The 25925-nt window shown below is 33.8% G+C and overlaps 2 protein-coding genes across 6 annotated transcripts in view; both read right to left on the reverse strand.

The window, feature by feature from the left end:
* The window catches only part of LOC125668250 (dual adapter for phosphotyrosine and 3-phosphotyrosine and 3-phosphoinositide), a 34485-nt gene extending 24441 nt beyond the window's left edge, over positions 1 to 10044 (reverse strand). For both annotated transcript variants that reach the window (XM_056164149.1, XM_056164145.1), the window contains exon 1: positions 9909 to 10044. The gene's annotated coding sequence lies outside the window, so the exon portion shown is untranslated. The remainder of the gene's footprint in view (positions 1 to 9908) is intronic.
* LOC125668251 (cytochrome b-245 chaperone 1-like) lies at positions 7441 to 25754 on the reverse strand. 4 transcript variants are annotated; one of them, XM_048902118.2, is made up of 8 exons: positions 25681 to 25754; positions 23188 to 23288; positions 22316 to 22357; positions 21310 to 21383; positions 17579 to 17678; positions 16167 to 16217; positions 14778 to 14922; positions 7441 to 10344 (listed from the first exon to the last, which is right to left on the reverse strand). In XM_048902118.2, the coding sequence occupies exons 2-8, from the start codon at positions 23273 to 23275 to the stop codon at positions 10194 to 10196; spliced, it is 651 nt and encodes a 216-aa protein (XP_048758075.2). In that variant the 5' UTR covers positions 23276 to 23288; positions 25681 to 25754; the 3' UTR covers positions 7441 to 10193. The 4 variants fall into 4 exon arrangements, with proteins under 4 accessions (XP_048758075.2, XP_048758076.2, XP_056020127.1 ...); XM_048902120.2 differs by having other exon boundaries at positions 10319 to 10509; XM_048902119.2 differs by lacking the exon at positions 16167 to 16217.
* Positions 25755 to 25925: the final 171 nt, after the last annotated feature.

Here is a 25925-nt window from a genome sequence, read left to right on the forward strand (position 1 = left end):
TTATTGCCCGCATTAATTGAATTGATGAGAGCATTAAGTCTTCAGCTGATTTGATGCGCGCTTTAATTGTATTAATGATCTCTTCAAATGAATTAATGATATCAACAATTGAATTGATGCGAGCTACATATTCAATACTTATCATTTCCATTAGTGGAACTCTTCAAATTAAAGGCGCGTAAAGTCGTGCTACCGGGACAACATAATGTAAATACATTACTTAGGCATACGTAATATGAATTATGGTATCGAATACATATTATAACCGACTGCAAACCACAACACTGATTAAAATTCTAAAGTCAAATTTAGGAATTGATTATTCTTAAAAGAAAACAGACGATCTTATTAAACCATATGAGGGAGAGAAGCTACTAAATTTGCCAAATCTGACCGTGCCGATATAAAGCATCAATTGCAAGAACTGTGAGGGGAAAAACCTATATGCACAGCCAACACAAGAAATTTTCTTGTAATTAATGTGATTAATATGTTTTTAAAGTTATTCTGTCAGACTATGAAGATATTCTATTTTATCATACAATTAGGACAGGTTCATATGGCATGGACTTCTTTGTAATCGCGCACCCCCCCCCCCCCCCCCCCTTAAATCTCCATATTTTAGAACAAGTTGTATACATGTATGTGCCACACTGCATTTTTTAAAGACGTTTATAACACTAATTAACACACCTAATGCGTTTCAAAACTGCATCTAAGCTAATTTGAAAATTACAAAATATTGATGGACTTGGATGTCCAGAGAACATCGTTGTTTGGAATTTTTTAAATAGGTGTGGTGGAGTTTAATTAAGAAACATGTAACATCTTTAATAAGATAGTGTTAGAATATTTGAAAAATGCAGTTTGACTGATGGTAATTTTATTTAAAAATACACTATGTATTTTAACTCTTAAAAAGGGGGGTGGGGTGCTATGTCTGTTTCGTTCCGTTTATGTCCCAGTAATCTCGCACTTGCTCGCGAGATTTGTGTAATTTCTTACCAATGACGCACAAGAGTCATCAAAGCGCGATAACTCCAATGAGCTGGTAATGAGAAGTATTGAAGAGAGCAATAATTGATATAATGCGCGCATTAAATCAATTGATGAGAGCAATAATTGAATTGATGCGCGTATTAATTCATTTGATGAGAGCAATAATTGATTTAATGCGCGCATTAATTCAATTATTGCTCTCTTCAATTGAATTAATGATATCTTTAATTCATTTGAAGAGAGCAATAATTCTTTTAGAGAGAGCAACTATATATTTAAAGATATCTTCAATTCAACATATCCACAATTGAATTATTGATATCTTTAATTGAATTGTTGCTCTCTTTAAAAGAATTGATGCGCGCATTAATCCCTTATACAAAAGCATTGTAAATGATTTAAAGATATCTTCAATTGAATTAAAGAGATCATCAAATTATTTAAACCGAGCTCTAATTTAATTATTGCGAGCAATATTTCTACTAAATTGATGCTCTCATCAAATGAATTGAAAAGAGCAATAATTGAATTAATGCGCGTATCAAATCTATTATTGCTCTCATTAATTGAATTAATGCGCGCATCAATTGAATTGAAGAGAGTAATAATTGAATTAATGCGCGCATTAATTAAGGTAGATCTATACTCGGCCTTAAATGGACTCGATCATGAAAAAATTGCCTTTACAAGATAAATATATATTCCAGTAATAGATAGACATTGAAAAATATATATGTTGACATGCTATTTTCATTGTTATTGCTTCTCAAAAGTAAGCACCCCATCAACATGAAGGAAAATGCACTCCTCCTTCTTTATTTTTCTTAATAATTATTATTTTCTTCAAAAAATGGGCTGTAATAAGCAACATAGACTATATACCCTTTATCTAATGGCATGTAATCATTTATTCTAATAAATTGGAATAAATATTTTCATAATGTACACTTTGTGAGCCCAAACATGTTAAAAGAAATACTGTAGGAAATACTATTTGACGTCAATATTGATCTTTTCCCTAATTTTTTATGGACTAAACTTTGAATTAATTGGTTTTAATCTACAGATTATTATCTTAAAATAAGGATTTGAGTACGAACATCATATGTTGACGTATTATTTTAGAAGCTATCAGCTCTACAACAAGTACACCCCCTCCCTAAAATCTTGAAAAATTATACATTATCATATCATCGTAAGACATGTGAAGTTTGAGCATATTTACAACCTTGGATACGAATTTAAATTACATGTATTCTAAACTATAACTATTATAACATACACGTGGTATACAATTAAATCTTACATTTTATCTGAAAAAATAATATTATAGAGAAGGCTTTGCACAATGTAAATGTAAAACGAAAGTAACAAACTGAATTTTGATGATTTTGCTTATATGATTAATGCATACGTGTAATGTGTAATATATCTTATATCCTGAGACAAAGTTTTATATGAATCTCTACAGGTCATGAAATCATTTACATGTACATAAATTGGATGCATGTTTTACATGTTACATGTACACGTACACCACTTACACCGGTCTAAGTAGATGCAATCTCAATAAGGAACTTATAGTGCCGCCCCAAAAATTTTGAAAAAGGAGAGAGGATGAGGAAAAAAATGACAAATTCATGACGGTCGGTGAAATAAAACAAATTATTTGCAGCTGATCTTTGAAGCTTGCGTCAATATCTGTAACATTGTCGCAGCGAACACAACTACGATATCTGTGGTCAGTGGAGCAGCGAAATGTTAACTTTTATTTTTTACACGAGCGTACCATGTATTTGTTAATGATAATTTGGAACCTATTCTAACCCGGATCCTCACAAAAGAAATATCACCATGATGCTCGTGGAAATTTGAATTGGTCTGACCCCCCCCCCCTTTCCCAACTGTCCCCCCCCCACCCCCCACTTTCTGATGCCCCGCAGTTCCATATGTTGAACATTTGGATCATAGTAAAACTTTTACATACATGAATAGTCAATGTACACTGAATGTCTCACGGACATGTACAATGTAATTGACACACCCCCATCCACCAAAATGTTGTTTGTTCTCCATCCGATTTTTCGGATATTCATATCTCGTATCGCCATGTAAAAATCAAATGGATATCGTTAAAATATCACATTTCGGAAAACGGAAGCGTGGTTCCGCATTTACATTTGATGGTGACGTAGGCTGAGTATAGGTCTACTTTAAATCAATTATTGCTCTCATTAATTCAATTGATGCGCGCATTAACTCAATTGATGAGAGCAATAATTGAATTGAAGCACGCATTAATTCATTTGATGAGAGCAATAATTGATTTAATGCACGCATTAATTAATTAAAGAGTGCAATAATTGAATTGATGATATCTTCAAATAATTGAAGATATCTTCAATTATTTGAGTTTATGTTAATTTGGCGCTCCATACAATCGACCACGCTATTATAAAAAAAACAACCAAAAAACCAAAAACAAAAAACCCCCAAAAAACCCAAAACAACACAACAACAGCAAACCAGGGTAAACACCTTGTGTTTGTCACCAAATACAATCCTGGAATTCGAAAAAATAAAACAAAAGCTTTTAAAATACTAGCACATCCTCCAGAGAGACAAATAGTTTTTTTTCTTCTTCTTCTGATCTACCTATTGGTTTCACAAACGCAGTCAATCTTAGGGGATCTGCTCAAATCATCAATTATACATGTAAAATTGCATAATATAATGAATTTGTAAAGTGCAAATAGACTCCTGATGAGGTGGATTTGCATGCAGCTAAAATTCTATTTATTCCTCTCCCCTTGCTTGTCGCAGAAGGCGACTAAACGGGCGGTCCTTCGGGCGAGACCGCAGAAACCGAATTCCTGTGTCACAGCTTGTGTGGCACGATAAAGATCCTTCCCTGCTCAATGGCCATAAGAGCCGAGCATAGACTGGGATTTTGCAGCTCTTCACCGGCAATGACGTCTACGTGTGGGTGAAATATTCTTAAGAGGGACGTTTTAACAGTATCAATCAATCAATCAATCAATCAATCAATCAATCAATCAATCAATCAATCTTGTATTTCAATGTTATAACCTAGTATCTCACCGCCAAAACACTGAATTAGTGTAGAGTCAGGTGATTGTAGAGGCACATGGTTGATTGTGGTTATGTTTTCTTACTTAATATAAGGTAAGATCATTTTAATTCTTAGTGGAAAATATTGCTATACAGTTTCAAATGTTGCAATACGGAATTTCCAGACAATACCCAGCCCTGATATTAATAACAACGACCACATCAACTGTCATAAGCGAGCGCTTTAACCACTGACTCTCTTACAGCTACTAGTATTTAGTATACAGATTTTGTGTACTGGTGTTTCCATTACTAAGTTACTAAGAGCTACTAGTATTTTGTATACAGATTTTGTGTACTGATGTTTTCATTACTAAGTTACCAAGAGCTACTAGTATTTTGTATACAGATTTGTGTACTGTTGTTTCTATTACTAATTAAGTTACCAAGAGCTACTAGTATTTTGTACAAAGATTTTGTGTACTGATGTTTCTATTACTAAGTTACCAAGAGCAACTAGTATTTTGTATACAGATTTTGTGTACTGATGTTTTCATTACTAAGAGCTACTAGTATTTTGTATAAAGATTTTGTGTACTGATGTTTCTATTACTAAGTTACTAAGAGCTACTAGTATTTTGTATAAAGATTTTGTGTACTGGTGTTTCTATTACTAAGTTACTAAGAGCTACTAGTATTTTACAAATGACCAGTAGAGCTACGGTCTCGATAGAGACTGTTAGACCAGGTGGGCTGTGTGTCATTTCATGGTTTACAGATACCATGGTATGCTCCTTTTCTGTTTCACAGATAAGAATATTTTTCTGTGGAAAGTGTACCAATTTTTTTCAACTCTTTAGCTCAAGTGAGCTTTTCTGATCGCCTGTTATCCGTGGTCTGTAAACTTTTCACATTTTCGACTACTTCTTCCATCAGAACCACCCGGCCAATTTCAACCAAACTTGACCAAAAGCATCCTTGGTTGAAGGGCTTTCAAGTTTGTTCAAATGAAGGGCCATGCCCCCTTCAAAGGGGACATAATCACAAAAATAGGATGGGGTCATTTAAGAACCTTCTCCTCAAGAACCACTGGGCCAGAAGAGCTGAAATTTATATGAAAGCTTCCTGACATAGAGCAGATTCAAGTTTATAAAAAATCATGATCCCCGGGAGTAGGATGGGGCCACAATAGGGGATCTAAGTTTTACATAATAATATATAGGGAAAATCTTTGAAAATCCTTTTCTCAAGAACCACTGGGCTAGGAAAGTACAAATTTACATGAAAGTTTCCTGACATAGTACAGATTCAAGTTTGTTAAAATCATGCCCCCGGGGGTAGGATGGGGCCACAATAGGGGGTCAAAGTTTTATATACAAATATATAGGGAAAATCTTTGAAAACATTCTTCTCAAGAACCACTAGGCTAGGAAAGTACAAATTCACATGAAAGCTTCCTGACATAGTGCAGATTCAAGTTTGTTAAAATCGTGACCCCCTGGTAGAGGATGGGGCCCTCAACAGGGGATCAAAGTTTTACATACAAATATATAGAGAAAATCTTTAAAGATATTGTTTTCAAGAACCATTTTGCGAAGGAAGTTTACATGAAAGCTTTCTGACATAGTGCAGATTCAAGTTTGTAAATTTCATAGCCCCTGGCAGTAGGTTGAGGCCACGATAGGGATTAAAATTTTACATGCGAATATATATCTTCAGATATGGACCAAGGTGGCTCAAGTGAGTGATGGGGCCCATGGGCCTCTTGTTTAAAACTATATTGTTAGATGCTAGCACAGGGTTTTGGCACGAACTGGTATATATAGTAAATACTGCTTACTATATATATATATATCTCTATATATATCTCTCTCTCTCTCTCTATATATATATATCAGTTTGCTCAGATTGTGTCAAAACCCTGTGGATGCTAGTAACTTCCTGTGTGTTAGATTTGTGATGAGTGTGGACTGTCCTATTGACCGAGTCAAATTCATTCATTTCTGGGTACAATGGTCTACATGTATACATGATAAATAAGAGGCCCATGGGCCACATCGCTCAACTGAGTCACCTTGGCTCATATTTAAAGATTTTCCCTATATATTTGTATGCAAAACTTTGATCCCCTCTTGTGGCCCCATCCTATCCGCGGGAGCCATGATTTTAACAAACTTAAATATGTCAGAAAGCTTTCATGTAAATATCAGCTTTTCTGGCTCAGTGGTTTTGAGGAGAAGATTTTTCCAAAATATTTGTATGCAACACTTCGATCCCCTATTGTGGCCCCATCCAACCCCCGGGTGCCATGATTTGAACAAACTTGAATCTGCACTATGTCAGGAAGCTTTCATGTACATCTCAGCTTTTCTGGCCCAGTGGTTCTTGAGAAGACAATTTTTATAGATTTTCCCCATATCTATACCATACCAGCCTACAGTGCAGTTAAAATTAGCTGTTTTGAATCCGCTACCACTTCTTGTGAGAAGCAGTTAATTATCATAGCAGATTCAAAACAGCTTATTTTAATTAGATTGATGAATTACTGGAATAAATAAAGGACTTTTATCTTTTATCCCCTATTGTGGCCCCATCCAACCCCCGGGGGGCATGATTTGAACAAACTTGAATCTGCACTATGTCAGGAAGCTTTCATGTAAATTTTAACTTTTCTGGCCCAGTGGTTCTTGAGAAGATTTTTAAATGACCCCACCCTATTTTTGTGATTATCTCCCCTTTGAAAGGGACATGGCCCTTCATTTGAACAAAATTGAAAGCCCTTCACCCAAGGATGCCAAGTTTTGTTGAAATTGGTCCAGTGGTTCTGGAGAAGAAGTCGAAAATGTAAAAAGTTTACAGACGGACAGACGACGGACAACAGGTGATCAGAAAAGTTCACTTGAGCTTTCAGCTCAGGTGAGCTAATAAAAAGCATATAAAACCATTGCAATGATATTTTAAATGCTAAGTAATGTGTACATTTTAGTCCATTGTTTATTCAAATAATGATTAAGTCATCCTGTAATATGCCAGTGTTTAATGCAGAACTTAATTAATATGTGCATCATTAAATATCCTCCTACCTTGAAGAGCATCGTCAAGGGAGACAAGTATCTTGAAACTGGTGTATTGCATACATCAATAAAAAATCAACATTTTCTTTTTTAGATACCACACAATAAAATATCATCAAGAAAATATGTTGAACATTACTGTATGATCGAATTACCAGCCTACAGTGCAGTTAAAATTAGCTGTTTTGAATCCGCTACCACTTCTTGTGAGAAGCAGTTAATTATCATAGCAGATTCAAAACAGCTTATTTTAATTAGATTGATGAATTACTGGAATAAATAAAGGACTTAGAGAGATTATTTCACATTTTATTTAATCACAGAAATAATAAACATGCATATGTTCCAATGAATAAATGCATTATATTTTCAAGAACAAAAATGTCATTGTGCTCTAAATGAACTGACCAATTTTAATTCAAAGAATCTGAAACAAATTAATTTTTCCCAATCTCTAAGGTTGTGTACAGAAATGAATATCAAAGATTTATACATATACTCAATATACAAAAAGAATTTGACAAATATCATATCACCTTTAACCAAATCTCTTTGGATCGTGTTTGTAATATCCTATTGTTATCAATGATTCTATAACACCATACTAAATGTTCCCTCATCACCCTCGTTATGAATGATACCAGACCTCTGGTGAAGGATTAACAAAATCCAATATTCATGGAGATATTAACTGCATTGTTGTTATGGTACAACAAATACCATCACAATGTTAGACACAAAACTGAACATACCTATATGTATCAGGATTAAAATAACCATACACCTTTATTGGAGCATCTTCAAGTGTTAGTAGAGATAGAACTTGTAACTATACATGTATTATCTACCAATCAGAAGACTTGTTAGTAGAGATAGAACTTGTAACTATACATGTATTATCTACCAATCAGAAGACTTGTTAGTAGAGATAGAACTTGTAACTATACATGTATTATCTACCAATCAGAAGACTTGTTAGTAGAGATAGAACTTGTAACTATACATGTATTATCTACCAATCAGAAGACTTGCATCAATCAGTTCCGTGCTTGTAAATATCACACATTTTATTGGGCATGGAAAAAAAAGTACCAGCAGTGAATTGTATCTAAGGACTTGTGCAAAAAATAAATGCAAGTGTACATGTACATTTTGTATATCAAAACAATAATTGATTAAATATATTCCAAAAGAGCTTTATGAACTTTTTTTTGGGGGGGGGGGGGGGGTCATTTGAGCTAAATAATGACTCATTAAAGTGTTTTAACCTGAGAATGTGTTATCTAGATATTGGTTAGCAGTAGACAGGTGATTATTTAATGCATGTTTTCCTGTTTTTAAGTAGGTTAGCGTTTTTCAGTGAAGTGTTTCCCTTAGCCTAGTTGTGAATCATTCATTAAAAATTAATCAACAATATCGAAGACTACCTTGTACCAGTAACATGCACAGCATTACCACACTTAAGTGGAAAGCTGGAAAAACCTGACCACTTTGTTACAACGTACCATGTATCCCAAACAGGGTCTAGTTGATAACAAAATCAATTTAAAAAAAACAAAAACAAACACAATATGAGCAAAATTAACAACACTAAAAACCTGAGAATTATAAAAGACTAGATCACGTTTTTGTGCATTCTTATCGTCACCTTGCAATTTATCCACAAATTATCGACGTCCAATAAAAACTCACAGAATACTGTTACATCTTCTGGATAAAGTTAACACAAAAATCTACTCTTCTACAACAATGATAAAACCACCAGGTATAAATATCATAATAAAACAACAAAGAGAGATCCAGAAAAATTCTTCACACCATCTTTAACTGGATCGCCACTTCACAAAATCCAGTGAAACAAAAATTTTACACTGATAAGCTACAATTACCAGGCGTAAAATACAGTTAAATTCAAAACATAAACTATAATTCAACGTTTGTAAACCGTGTTAATTTTCATCAGTGTCAACCACTGTTAAAATATTCTAGCAAAGCTTTCTAATTCTTGAAAATACTTTCACGAATCTAAAAAAAAATTCTCACATTAACTATAACTGACATTCATTAACTAAAGGTCAGCCTAAAACCAGTTTTTGGAGTTAATTTCACACATTTGCTATGAAAAAGAAAAATTCTGACTATTTTTTTCTATCAGTATGGAAATTTGAATGAATACCGTTATGTTGAATTTCATAAGTTTGATACTCTGTGTTAACCTCTGAGAACTACATTTATATATAATGATATTTCATAATCAACATGATAAGACTTAAATTAAAACTAAAATTCACGTCACAAAATGAAATACACTAAGTATAGTTTTGAATTTGCTATACTGCATGCATGTTACAAAGTGTAATCTACAGTTTATAATTTGTATATAGTCTAATTTATAATTCAATTTCGGTTCATTCTTCATCTTGTATAGCTTGCAATTAAGTTATAAATATAGTTAATCTGTGTTCAGCTAGACACTATTTTTTGGTGAAATTGTTACGCAATACAGATTCTAGATCTAAGCATTATTTTTTTCATACTTAACAACCAAGTACTAAAATATTACATGGACCGCTGGTCCTTATTAATTACTAGTAATACTTTCCACTTCTATTTTATCATTAGATAAGTACATGCGTTATGAATAGATAAGTACGTGTACATGCGTTATGAATAGATAAGTACGTGTATATGCGTTATAATTAGATAAGTATGTGTATATGCGTTATGAATAGATAAGTAGATGCGTTAGGAATATGTACTTACAGTTAGATTCCATTAGTAGACACAAAGTATTGTCAAGTACTGACAAAGACTACTCTATCTCGTAAAGGAAATGAATTTCACACGACCAAACCTAAATGTTGAGGTCACTAATTTCCCTTCCTACTATAAGCTGCAGGTAAACATTAACAATATATTTTAAACACAGAATTTACTTCCTTATGGGAATTTTTTAAAGATCATTTAAGCCATAAACTTTTACAGGCTGAAGTTGCACATTTTCCATATGACATATATTTAGTGAAATTTTCTTTCATCCACATCTCCTTAGAGAGGCCTTTCTTGGTCATCCTTCAGGTCTTCTGGGTTCACATGTTCAAAGTCCTCCTCCCCACTAGAGGAAGTGTCACCGTCAGCCATGCCTGGTCGCTCAACACTTAGGAATGCCTTAATTTTGTCCGCAATTACTTCCTGTTCACTAGGGGGAAAAAAAAGTACAATACAGGATGCATGTGAATGACTTTAACAAACAACACTTTACATAATGTAAAACAAAAGCACTCATTTTATTTTGTGTAAATTATATATATAAAATGTCCAGTGGAGGGTAAGATTTGGTTTCAAAATCCACATGGTACAGAATCTGTAAGAGAAAACAAGAAGCCAATAGACTTTATAGGTCATCTGAATATTAATCAAAGGTATCGATAGCCCCAAGGACTATGAAATCTATAATATTTCCCTGTTCTGCAAATCTAAGTTAAATTTGAATATTCAGCCACAGTATATAGCACATGATGCATTCTTAAAACACAAATGCCCCTAAAAGTGACCATATAAGACTTATATTTACACTTTATGATTATTTTAGAACTTCCCTGGAGCCAGAATCTTTGCGAGCAGCACCTGGGATCCTGATCAAAATTGACAATTTTGGTAGAGCTAGGCTTTCCCACCCTTGCTTTAACTCATACTCTTGCTTTAACTCATACTCACTATGCATCCAACTCTTATTCAACATCAGCACAAGTAAAGGAGAAAATATTCAAACATTTTACACATTACATGTAACTGGGCTTGTCCCAGAGTCGGATTGCCTGCCATGGGGTCAGAAATTCACAATTTTGGTATATCCTTTTCTGTTTTTCCTAAATATGCATTTAGTATTTATATAGTACAGGTATTCAAAAGAATCAAAAGAAGTGCGAAACAGGATAAGAAGAAATTCATTCATGAGCTCACAGAGGAGGCACACACAGCAGCAGGACAGAGAAATATGAAAAGACTCTATGAGATAACAAGAAAGCTTTCTGGAAAAACTGGCAACCCCACAGGTCCAGTTAAAGACTAGAATGGACACACAATCCCAGGAGAAACAGAACAGAGAGCAAGGTGGGCAGAGCACATCAAAGAGACACTGAACAGACCAGTACCACTCCCCCCCCCCCCCCCCCCCAGATATTCCATCACCAACCCAGCTTTTAGACATCAATACTGGCCTGCCAACCAAGACACAGGTCACCAAAGCTATCAAGTCCCTCAAGTTGGGCAAAGCAGCGGGTCCCGACAGAATACCACCTGAGACACTGAAAACAGACATCCAGATGTCAAAAGAGATGTTGCATCCCCTCCTACATAAGATCTAGGAGCAGGAAACAGTGCCAGAAGACTGGAAGAAAGGACACCTTGTGAAGCTGCAGAAAAAAGGATATCTCTCATAATGCAACAACTGGAGGGGCATTATGATGTTATCCATTCCAGGGAAGTTGCTAGCCAGGATCATGTTGGGGAGACTAAAGACTGCCCTCGACAAGACTCTGCGTGAAGAACAGGCAGGCTTTCATCAAGACAGATCCTGCACAGACCACACTGCCACAATGAGAATAATCATTGAGCAGTCTATGGAGTGGCAGACCCCACCATATGCAGTCTTTTTGAATCCCAGAAAGCATTTGACAGTGTTGACAGGGATACCATCTGGAAATTCATGCATCACTATGGCTTCCCATGATCTCCATCATCCAGCAACTTTACGAAGATGGCACATGCCAGGTCGTACATGATGGGAAGCTAACGGATCCTTTCTCTTGTGTTTGTCAAGGCTGCTTACTCTCACCAACAATTTTCCTGATACTGTATAACAGGTTAATATCGAGGTTGGAAAAGAATCGTGATTTTTTCATTTAGCAACAAACCGCGTTCGGTTTAATTTGCGGAAAAACAAATCTTAATATCCTTCAATTTATTTCTTATCAATATGAAAGATTAAGTCACTGAATGTTAAATTCGCGGAAATTTTGTTTCAGCGAATATAGCGAAAATTAACTCTGTGAGTTAATTTCCTGCTATACAGTAGTGATCGACTGGGTAATGCGGCAGTCCACAGCAAGTCAGAAGACGGAAATCCAGTGGACCTTCACTAAACAGTTGGAGGACCTGGACTTTGCTGATGACATCAGTACTCTCTCCCACAAGCAGCAAGATGCCCAAGAGAAGTTGTGCCATATTGCTTAGGAAGCCGGAAAGACAGGCCTCCAGATCAACATAAAAAGACAGAGGCAATGAGAGTCAACAACCGGCAACAGAACCCACTACGACTTGGACAGGAAGACATCAATGAAACAGACAAGTTTGTCTATCTTGGTAGTGTGGTCAGCTAAGATGGCGGGACAGACGAGGACATAAAGAGTCGCATCAACAAAGCTCAACATGCCTTTATTGTCCTCAGACCAATCTGGGATTCCTCTGCACTTTCACTCCACAACAAAATCAGAATTTTAACACCAATGTAAAATCTGTCCTTCAACAAAAACAAACACCAACAACCTCCAGACATTCATCAACAGATGTCTCCGACGCCTCATTAACATCAAATAGCCGGATATTATTACTAATTCAAAACACTGGAATAAGACCAAGCAAGTTCCGATAAACCTGGAAATCAGAAAACAGAAGTGGAGCTGGATTGGCCACACTTTTCAAAAGTCCTCGTCAAACATCACCAGACAAGCCCTTGAATGGAACCTGCAGGACAAAAGAAAAGTAGAAAAACCCAGACAGACCTGTCGTAGAAGCATAAACAAAGAAGTGAGAAGGCTGCTGGAATGACATGGGCTGAGCTAAAGAGGATCGCCCAGAACCCTGTACGTTGGAAGAGTGTGGTTGCAGTCCCCACGGAACCCAGAGGATTAAGTCAATTAAGACAGGTATCAACAAAATTAAAGAAGTCTTCCAAAATGATAGACATTTAATCACTATCACCATTTTGGGCCGACCCTGGTGCCAACTCCTACCCCCTGGGATTATGAAATTCATAATTTTGGTAAAGGGCTACCTGCTCCTTCTAAATATCTATTTAGTTTCAATTTATTATTAACAGCATTAAAGAGGATGTTATTGAAATGATTTAGAATAGAAATGAACTGACTTTATATACCAAGTTAAGCTTGGCCTCAACCTGGAGTCAAAACTTCTACCCGGGGATCATGAAATTCACAATTTTGGTAGAGGTATTCAGTCTTTGTTTTTTTTTTTTTTTTAATTATTATATACAGATCTGCATTTGTAGAGAAGATTTTTGAAAATTGGTAAATCTTTGCCTGCCTCTAAGCCTTGGGGGTGCAAGAGTCCTGAAATTTACACATACCAATTGTCCCAAAGATGCTTCATACCAAATTTGAAAAGAATTGGAAGGGTATTTATCAAGAAAAAGTAAAAAATGTTCAATTGTTAATGCACAACAGATGCAGACCAGTAGAAATAGGTCACCCAAATAACCCCAGGCCTGAGGGTCATGAAAAACACTATTTATGTGGAAAGTTTCACGCTCTTCCTAACTATGGATTTAGTTTTCCTTAAAGATGTGCAGGAGTAAAGAAGATTTTCTAAGACTTATGTACATTTTCGCCATATGACCACTTTTGGCTCTGCCCTGGGGATCATGAAAAACACAATTTTTGTAGAGGGCTTAATGCTGCTCCTCATCATGCATTCAGTTTTGCTTCAAGATTTTTAAGGATAGAGAAGATTTTTGTAAGGATAGAGAAGATGTTTGAAACTTTGGTATGAACTGGCTATTTTTAAGAGTTTTAAATTCCCCTGCCTGCCCAGTTCCAGGGGTACAATGATTACAAAAATCACAAGCAATGTTCATCTTAATCCTTTCATGTTCCATATCAAATTGGCCAAGCAGTAGTCAAGAAGTAAAATATATTCAATTGTTGACGAACGAAGACCAATAGCAATAGGTCATCTGAAAGACTCGGTTGACCTAATAATACTACCTTGGTTGATTGACATCTATTAAAACATTGGAGATAATATATAACATTTAAACCTAGTTATCTGGTAATTTCTATTATGCCAGTTTTCCTATTACGATATTTTTTCTTCCTACAACAATTTATTTCTTTTAGAACATATAATAGTTAATTATTATCATTATCATTTATTTGATTTCACTAAACATGTTGGCATACACATGCAGACACAAAATTATACATAAAAGAAATGCATAATCAGACAAATAAGTTCACAAGAAGTTGCAACAATTACAAGCATCAAGGTACAAGTGTACAAGTATGTATGTCAACTGATGTGTGATCATTTTCATAACGTTACAATTTTTTTTTTGAGGGACCCTGAAATATGTAAATTACCATAAATCGGGTAATTTTGGTGCAGGAATTTTAGTGGATTTTTCTATACAGAGTTGTTGAAATCTTAGTGCTTCATTTTTTTGTCGCAATTTCACTTAACAAGTGTATCACTTGTATGAGTAAAAATTTGAATGCTTTTAATATAGGCCTATTTTCCTCATCCATCAAAAAAAAGCCAACATTTTCAGTGTGCCAAAATTACCCGATACACATTTAAAATACCACAACTACACAGTTACGGAAAGATACTTACATTTTGTTACCATAAACGAAAGACTCTGTCACACCGATACATATCCCTGTGTCGTATACCATGACTGTTTGATAAGTATTGCCAAAATATCGTACATGCTGCTCCTCTACCACAACATCAACAATATCAGAAAGACTGGTGACTACTGCGAGACAAAATCAACATATACACTGATTGTAGCTGCCACAAAAGAAACAACATTTTTGTCTGCCATATTGTCTCGAGCATTCTTATTCTATTTTGCAAATCCTTTAAAAAAAAATACTTGCATTTTCATTCATTGAATAAAAAAAAAAATAAAACAAGAGGCCCATGGGCCACATGACTCACTTGAGGACCATGAGTTCTAAGACTAACAAATAGCAGTCTAGGTTTCATGAGGTTGCTTGCATATCAATTTAACAATTATGTAAACTTGTATATTGATATTGAAGAGATTTTCAAACAAGAGGCCCATGGGCCACATCGCTCACCTGAGTCACTTAGGATCATATTTAAAGATTTTCCCTATATATTCACATGTAAAACTTTAACCTCTATTGTGGCCCCAACCTAACCCCAGGGCCATGATTTTTACAAACTTGAATCTGCACTATGTCAGGAAGCTTTCTTGTAAATGTAAACTTCTTTGGCCCAATGGTTCTTGAGAAGATTTTTAAAGATTTTTCCTATATATTTGAATGTAAAACTTTGATCCCTATTGTGGCCCCATCATACCCCCAGGGGCCATATGTTTAACAAACTTAAATCTGCACTATGCCAGGAAGCTTTCATGTAAATCTGTACTTTCCTGGCCCAGTGATTCTTGGAATAGATTTTCAAAGATTTTACATCTATATTTGCATGTAAAATTTGATCCCCTATTGTGAGTCCAACCTACCCTTACGGGTCATGGTTTTACTAAACATAAATCTGCACTATGTCAGAAAGCTTTAATGTAAATTTCAGCTCTTCTGGCCCAGTGGTTCTTGAGAAGAAGATTTTTAAATGACCCCACCCAATATTTTCATTTTTGTGATTATCTTCCCTTTGTGGGGGGCATGACCCTTCATTTGAACAAACTTAAATCTTCTTCACCCAAGGATGCTTTCTATCAAATTTGGTTGAAATTAGCGCTGGAGTTCTGAAGAAAAATATTTTTAAATGTTGTCAATGTATATTCACTATTTTGCTATTATCTCCCTTTCAAAAGGGGCGTGACCCTTCATTTGAACCAACTTGAATCCTCTTCACCCAAGGATACATTATGCCAAGTTTGGTTGAAATTGGCACTGTGGTTCTGTAGAAGAAGATTTTTAAAAGTTGTTAATGTATTTTCACTATTTTGCTATTATCTCCCCTTGGAAAGGGGTATGGCTCTTCATTTGAATAAACTTGAATTCCATTCACCAAAGGATGTTTTGTGCCAAGTTTGGTTGAAATTGTCCCTGGCCAGTGGTTCTGGAGAAGAAGACGAAAATGTGAAAAGTTTACGATGACGGTTGCCGACAATGGACAAATTTCGACCAGAAAAGCTCACTTGAGCCTTTGGCTCAGGTGAGCTAAAAACTCAATAACCATTGCTAAACTTTGAACCCATTGTTGCCCCTCCTTTGTCCCAGGGATCATGCTATGAACAAATTTGAAACTACACTACATGAAGATATGTACGTGTACTTGCATTTTATTTGACAATCTGCATCTTTGTGGTTTTTAAGAAAAAGATTTTTAAATATTGTTCGACATTCATATATATATATATATTTCCAATGTTATTTATTACAATTGTTTTGATTGGACAAAAATAAAGCTGAAAAAGAATTTACACATCAATAAATCCCAAAATGCAATGTATTCATACGTGCCTCAAAAAAAAACAAAAAAACCCAAAACAAACCCCGTAATATACAGAGACCCAGTGGGAAAACTATTCAAAATTTTGAAATTGCTCATACAGTGAACACTCTTTTATGTCAAGTTTGAGAGTAAAATGTCAAGAGATAACACATTGATAAATTCTTCAAAAAAAATGTTCCATCCTATAATAACCAATGGAAAACCTTGAACACCCTATTGTGGCCCTGATCTAATCCTATGGGTCAGATTATCATAGCATGACAAAATCTGACACGACACTGCATGAAAATGCTTGCAAACGAACAATTTTTACCATTGTGGTTCTTCACAATATATTACTTCAATATATAAACCCATGTTAAAGTTTGAATCTCTTTATGGACATCTTTGGTCTTATTAGTATTAACAAACCTAAAAGAATTTAACACCACATATGAGCATTGCTTGCATATTAATTTGTCAGATTGTATACTTCTGGTTTTTGAGAAAATTTAAAAATATATTATACCTATATTTAATTTTATGATGAACTTTGAACCCCTATTGTGCCTCAGAAATCAGAGCAAAACTGGTCAAAAAAGGAGGAAAACACCTCCTCCTACATGGAAAAAAAATATCATTTTCTGTCACTGTAGATCAAACCCAGAGTGTTTCATTATTTTTATTCTTTTTTGAAAATTGAGCCAATCAGAGGATTTCCTCTGAATAGAGGAAAATTAAATCACATCCCTGTTTCTTAATTATCTCCACTCGGAAACAGACATTGCCCTTCATTTGAATAAACTTGACCTCCTTTACCCAAGGCTGCTTTGTAGCAAGTTTAATAGAAATTGGTCCTATAGTTCTTAAAAGAAGTCAAAATTAAGAAAAGTATACAGATGGATCGATGACTACAGTCAAATCTTGATTAGAAAAGCTCGAGTGCTTGAGCCTTCAGCTTAGATAAACTAAAAAACAATTCTTACCAATGTGATCATTTTTAGTTGTGAACAATTGTAGAAGTTTATCGTATACTGTGTAGCGAGTTTGGCGGAGTTCATTTGTTGACTTGTCAAACTCACAATACTGGAAGAAAAAAAATTATAAGATTATTCTCAAAAAACAAAACAAAAACCCAGCATCTGTTAAAAAACTTTATATTTGAGATACCATATTAAAGATCCTGAAGATTAATAAGAGCACATGCATTCACAGGCAATGTCTGTTGGTCAATCTGATTTTCTTTTATAATGAATGAAACATCAAGCAAAGTGCTTAACTTTACAAAGCTTGAAAGGATTTGATGATGTAAGAATAGAAATAGGTCAGTCAACCCAGCCAAAAGTTAACAGTAATCTAAAACTGATAGCAAAAGAAAAATATTTTTGTGTAATTTTCTACATGTTATCAATCTCCATGAAAAATATATTATATTGTGAGATAAGTTTTTTCTCTTGTGAATTAGTTTTAAAAAGGGAAGTAACTCAGTAAATCCACGGTAAAGTTTTGTGCAGAATTTACAAATAAATTTCAAATATAATCATATTGATGTGAGACAGATTTTCATTACAAATGTTATAGTGTAAATTGATGACTAGAAAAATATAGTGTCTTCAGTTACATTGTATATCAAGATATATTTGTTTCTATGACATTTCCTCAATTTCTCTTCAAATTTGTATAGATGTTGCTATAAACAGAAATGCAGCAATGATTGGCAGGAGTTATATCCTTTATTAACAGCTTATTCCATAGGAATTTAAAACCCCTGAAAATCATGTTTTCCCCTTCAGACTTTGAGTATTCTTGAACCTAGTGATAACAAAATACAGTGCATTATTTGAGGTTAAACTGTACATTGACAGGACTTATACAGCAACAAGAGCTGGCCACTGGAATACTTGTAGAGTAAAACATAGTTACAAAAACCCCCCAGAGTTACACTAGTATAGAGAATAGTACACACCATGTTTCATATCTCACTACATCAACAAACATAAAACCTCAACATCAGTCAGAGGGCTGAATGATTGAATGTTATGATATAGGGTCTCGCCTATAAGTCAGATTTTTGGGAGTTATCCGATTTATTGGAGTGTCCTAAGAAGATTAGTATTTTTCTGGATGGCGTAATGTATAGCCTAGTATTTTCAAACAACAAAAACATGGACGAAATAAACAAAATAGTAACTGTTTAATTTGCTGAGAATAAAAAGTGAAATATCAATGTCACATCCCAAAACATTGGAACACGGATAAAAACATAAGAGATATGAAATTGATTTGATGGATAAAAAATATCAAATATCAGAACATTTCTCAAAATGTTGTTTGAAACACAGTTAAAAACATTAGAGCATTGATTTGAAATTGTAAACCGATTCTTAAAAAAAGTTATACCGACTTACAAATGGGTCAATGGCAATTCCCTCCAAAATAACCTAAAAACTATACAACCGACTTATAGGCGAGTATATACGGTATGTAATATATATGAAAAAGATTTAATGCTTTATCATGTTTATTACACTAATAACATACAAAAAATACAGGGAGACAAAGAATGTCAATATCTCACCTAAGAAAAACTTATTTTCGTTTGAAAATTTCATCTTCTTTTAAACAAATTGAAATTTGAAAGGTTATTGAGGAATGAGCGTTGGTGTTGGTCTCCAGCTTTGACTTTGTCTATATTTGAATTTTAAAAATGTCTACTAAATGTTAGAATTTAGTCAAAGTGGTCCCCTGAGGCTTGTACAAGTAGTGTGGGATTCTATAGTTCAGTAAAAGCCCAGGTACTCTCTCTAGAATATATAGAAAAAGATATAGTTCAGTAAAAGCCTGGGTACTCTCTCTAGAATATATAGAAAAAGATATAGTTCAGTAAAAGCCCGGGTACTCTCTCTAGAATATATAGAAAAAGATATAGTTCAGTAAAAGCCTGGGTACTCTCTCTAGAATATATAGAAAAAAATATGGAAATACAAAATAGAGATCAATAATGCATGGTTCTAGTCATACAATACCGACTCCGTAATGACTGGTCATGCAATACAGACTCCGTAATGACTGCTCATGCAATACAGATTCCGTAATGACTGGCCATGCAATACAGACTCCATAATGACTGCTCATGCAATACAGATTCCGTAATGACTGGCCATGCAATACAGATTCCATAATGACTGGTCATGCAATACAGATTCCGTAATGACTGGCCATGCAATACAGATTCCATAATGACTGGTCATACAATACAGACTCCGTAATGACTGGCCATGCAATACAGACTCCGTAATGACTGGTCATACAATACAGATTCCATAATGACTGGTGGTCATACAATACAGATTTCGTAATGACTGGCCATGCAATACAGATTTCGTAATGACTGGTCATGCAATACAGACTCTGTAATGACTGGTCATGCAATACAGACTCCGTAATGACTGGTCATGCAATACAGACTCCGTAATGACTGGTCATGCAATACAGATTCCGAAATGACTGGCCATAATATTGCGACATTGCTAGTATCATTTATGTAAAAAGCTTGTATAAATGCTCTTCATGAAAAGTATGAATGTGTGAAGCTGCTTGCAGTTCATAACCTCATGTATTTTCAAAAAATGAAATTAATTTTATTCCTTATATCTATTTCTGACAGAAATTAAAATAGACGTACTATATTTACCAAGATTCATACATGCATTGTTTATAACTGCAGTGGATTCATGACGAAATGGTTATCATTACAATTGGTAGAGATATCAGGGAAAATCATTGCAATTGTAAATAAATGCTGAAACAAAGGGATTTTCATTCCAGGTGAGTTAACAAAGTCTAGAAAGAATAATTGGACTATGAATTAAGCATTAGATTTTAACAAAACACAATCTAATTAAAATCAGATTGAATTCATAGATCCACTCACATAGCTTAGTACAAATGTGAGCTGCGAGCAGATCCACTCGCATAGCTTAGTATAAATGCGAGCAGTGAGCAAATCCACTCATATAGCTTAGTACAAATGTGAGCAGATCCACTCACATAGCTTAGTACAAATGTGAGCTGTGAGCAGATTCACTCATATAGCTTAGTACAAATGTGAGCTGTGAGCAGATCCACTCATATAGCTTAGTACAAATGTGAGCAGATCCACTCACATAGCTTAGTACAAATGTGAGCTGTGAGCAGATCCACTCATATAGCTTAGTACAAATGTGAGCAGATCCACTCACATAGCTTAGTATAAATGTGAGCTGTGAGCAGATCCACTCATATAGCTTAGTACAAATGTGAGCTATGTCCACTCACATAGCTTAGTATAAATGTGAGCTGTGAGCAGATCCACTCATATAGCTTAGTACAAATGTGAGCAGATCCACTCACATAGCTTAGTATAATTGTGAGCTGTGAGCAAATCCACTCATATAGCTTAGTACAAATGTGAGCTGTGAGCAGATCCACTCACATAGCTTAGTACAAATGTGAGCTGTGAGCAGATCCACTCATATAGCTTAGTATAAATGTGAGCTGTGAGCAGATCCACTCATATAGCTTAGTACAAATGTGAGCTATGAGCAGATTGATTTTAATCAGGTGAATAAACATAACTCAGTTTTCTGTCCTTGCTGCTTTGCTATAATGGTGTTTTACTGTACCTGTCATGAAACGAGAACTTTAAAAAATTTTGTTTTGACATTGGTCTACCAACCTCCCAATCCTCAATGCATGCCAGTCCCACGAAGAAGCCACTGACTACATATACACACATCCACAGGGACGAATCTGTCAATCACAATTACTCAACATGATTTCAGAAGGGGAAATTCATAAATATTTTTATGAAGAATCATTTCATTTTTAAAAGAGTTAAAACAAACATTCATACAAAATAATAAAGTTATATTAATGAATTCATTGATTCAAAGTTTTAGATTTTTGTTTAAAAATAGCATTGTCATTGTGTGTGACACTCAATCTTTCTTTCTAATACACTGACTCAACTTAACACTGAGCTTTCTAATACACTGACTCAACTTAACACTGAGCTTTCTAATACACTGACTCAACTTAACACTGAGCTTTCTAATACACTGACTCAACTTAACACTGAGCTTTCTAATACACTGACTCAACTTAACACTGAGCTTTCTAATACACTGACTCAACTTAACACTGAGCTTTCTAATACACTGACTCAACACTGAGCTTTCTAATACACTGACTCAACTTAACACTGAGCTTTCCCCCGTGCTCTATATGATATAACTATATATTTGTATATGATATGACTATATATTTCTATATGATATAACTATATATTTTTATGTGATATGACTACATATTTCTATACGATATAACTATATATTTCTATACGATATAACTATATATTTTTATGTGATATGATTATATATTTCTATACAATATAACTATATATTTCTATACGATATAGCTATATATTTCTATACGATATAGCTATATATTTCTATGTGATATGACTACATATTTCTATACGATATAACTATAAATTTCTATACGATATAACTATATATTTCTATGTGATATAACTATATATTTCTATACGATATAACTATATATTTGTATATGATATGACTATGTATTTCTATATGACATAACTATATATTTCTTTACGATATAACTATTTATTTCTATTCGATATAACTATATATTTTTAACTGTACGCTTCCTATGCCTACCTTCACTGTATGCTGCAGCCCCGTATCCACATGCCATAAATGCTGCAATGAAAACCAAATTCAAATGGATGCACTTTAAAAATCAATAAGAAGCAACAAAGTTGGTATATATTTCCAAGCTGGAATTTATAGAAAGTAAGCATAGGTTAAGCCTTCTAAGCATATTTACTTTAATGTGACATGTTTGGTTGTACACCTAGTTTGGTTTATAGATATTTTATTCAATGCAACACCAAATAAAAGAGATGAAACGTAAGAGCAGTGATTTTTTTTTTTACATTTTTTACAAGGGTCCTATGGCTTTCTAATTGGGAAAAATTGTCGACATTTCAGTCAAATTGGGAAAAATCAATTTTATCATAAATAAGTTTTAAAATCATATCAAGCATTATATTATCTTTATTTTACACATCTTATTTTCTTTAACCGTCTAAAATTTCCAACTATACTATTCAAATCATCATTCCCATAACTCTTTGCTAAGTCTTATGTATTTAATTCACATCGAATGTTTATTTTTTTTCAAATACGTTCTCCTTTCATAATTTTATTATTGGGAAAAATGCAAGATAAATTGGAAAAAAAATTGGCAATTTTTAGGAGGGGAAAGGGCTGAAATTCGGACCCAAAATGGGCCTAAAAAATCACTGAAGAGCCATGGGTATGTATAATGGGACCTTCATAATCCTGAATCAAAGCATTATAACACATATCCTAATCCACATCCCATCATTGGTAATGATTAGGGGAGGGTACAATATTATACCTAAAATAATATACATGACAACTGAATTCAATATCCATAAAAGGTACATGTTATGGAAAAGGATGAGTTCATATAACTGAGATATTAAGTGATGCTATTTACAAACCTACGACAATACTAAAGGACTGTAGACTGGGTTCTTTGGCCAGTTTCAGTTGGTCAGGCGTTTCCTCTTTCACTTTAACTCCTCCCATTGTGTTTGTAACCCTACACAAATAGAACGTAGACCACATCTTATTTCCAATCAAAGGCCCTTGAGGGACAGCATGAAATTACATACAAATGTCTGCAAAAAGAAGTGATTACAGGACACATATAGTTTATTACACATCACTGTTGTTAATTGCATATATTGTTCAAAATAAATTTCTCAATTAGATTCAGAATAGACAGCTCTTCAAAACATATGTACATGTATATGAATTTTTGTTCATCATTAAGTGTAGTAATGTTCTGTTCATTTTTTTTTTATATATAACTTTACAAATAGGTTTTCTTTCATCAACAAACTTCACATTTAATCATAAAATGAACCTTAATTGTCTCCTAATAAACCAGAGTTGCATTTGTTACATATTCATCCAATTCCAATAATACATGTACTAGAATATCTACCAACCTCAATCATTATTTTATGAGCAAATATCCGTAATTTACAGATAGATCTTCTAATATGAAATTTTTTAACTTTATTCAGATAATTTTCAAAACCAAAATGTTCCTAGTAAGTTTAAAATATGTGCATATAGTTTCAATTTATTTTGATTATTGTACCAAATTTCAGTGTATTTATCACCGGGTAGTTTCTTTACAATTTCCTTTTTATATTGATATAAACTTAAATTTGCATTGGTATCCAATTTTAACATATTCTAAAACTTTTTCTACAAGTGAGTACCATGAAAGTTTCTTATTGAAATGCATAGATTTGATGCACAAATAAGCATCCTTAAGTAGTTTAAATTCATTTAGGCCAATAACAAATGATTGATTTCAAAATGTCATAATGTATCTGGGTAAAGGGAATCTCCCTCATTCTGATAGTACAGTGGAATTTTTACTTTTAGTATGCACACCAAGAATACATTTAGAATATTTTTGATGAAGCTTCTAACAGTGAAGTGATTTAAAAACTTTGTCTGAATCAAATGGTGATGATTTTAATCTATTCCATGAACCTATGCATCTACCCCATATTTCAGAATAATACAAATATAGAATTGGTTTTATTGTGTGGTCAAAGAGATGAATACTTTTTAAATTCTTGGTGCCAAGCATAATTTTTTTTTTAATTATTTATAAATTCCCTGAAGGCTGTGTCATTATAGTTTAGATTTAGCAGTACCAAAACTGCCAGATGCAGAAAAAAATGGTACCCAAGTATTTAAAATAAGGTGTACATTAAATATGATTGTTCTGAAATTAAATTTACACTGCATTATTCTCCCAACCTTGTTAAAGTCCATAACTTTTGTTTTCTTATACTTTCAAACACCAATTATTACAATAAGTTTCTGAATAGATATTCTCTGTTGTAAACCCACCTCTGCTGATGTTGACATTATTACTATTATATAATCGTCTGCATACATTAAACAATTCAAATTTTCATTTGGAAGTGATATGGTATCAATACATTTTGAAGATACATGTACAATGGAAATTCAATTTGATGATAATTTTGAACAGAGAGAGGCTTAGATTTCCCCCCTGTCTTACACCAACTTTAAGTTGAAAATGGATCAGTAAGATTATCTCTGCTTTGGAATTCCTGTATCTTTGATAATGTTAATGTTTTAAAAATTTAACTGCCAATATTCATATTCAACAATTTCAGTTTCAAATTTCAAACCAGCATATTATCATATATGTATTAATTACACGATTAAAGGCCTTATGGAAGTCAATGAAACATGGATAAAGCCTACCTTAAATTCTTTAGTATTACAATACCTATCTATCAAATTGTTTTAAGATAAAGACATGATCAGCAGTTTGTGCATGTTTTGTAAATCCTACTTGGGAATCATGAACTATTATAGATTATACTCTTCCTTAATCGAGTACAGATCGAAGTATGATATTTAATAATTTACTCAATACTGACTGATGCAGCTTGTTATAGTTAAAAAAGAAAAGTTCAGTGTTTCAATACAATCACAGAAACCCATAACATCCGTTTTCTTCTGACATGGTGGTTTTTAATTGCTATCAAAGTTTTAATCAGCTACTGGTCTAACCACTAAACCAGCTGTTTAAATTTTTAATTAAATAATTTTTAAAAGCCCCTTACAGTTGACAGGTACCACTGTTCACATTGACTCAAGTTCATATCTTCGATCACAAAGATAGACATGATCACTCTGGTGTAGTCGTTAGTTTTAGACTACGCAGTTACTTGCCAGATCTAACCTAGCTAGTGAGACATGACAGAGATATTAAATAACATTTCATTTGCCTTGGCGAGCTCTGAATTTCGTTCCAACAAAAAATAAAACTGAAAATAGCGGGGATATACATTTAAAAATATTACATTTTAACCAGATAACAATACATTTCGGGTAACATTTGTTCAGAAATCATCAGAAATGTTACAAACCCTGATCTCAATCAATCAATGAAATGTTCTTGTTTACAAATATTGCTGCCCTACATTCGAAATCGAGAGTGAATATTTCACAAAACGAAAAACGTATTAAATGAAAAACATTTTATTTACGCTTATTTATCTTACATTAAATTATTTTATTCCACAAAAAATGTTTCGATAAAGATGAATTTTATGAAAATCTGATAACTGTTTTAAAGATGTGATTGAAACAATTTATTTCATAATTTCGCTCT

Source organism: Ostrea edulis, chromosome 4 (assembly GCF_947568905.1).
Source record: "Ostrea edulis chromosome 4, xbOstEdul1.1, whole genome shotgun sequence".
NCBI lineage: Eukaryota > Metazoa > Mollusca > Bivalvia > Ostreida > Ostreidae > Ostrea > Ostrea edulis.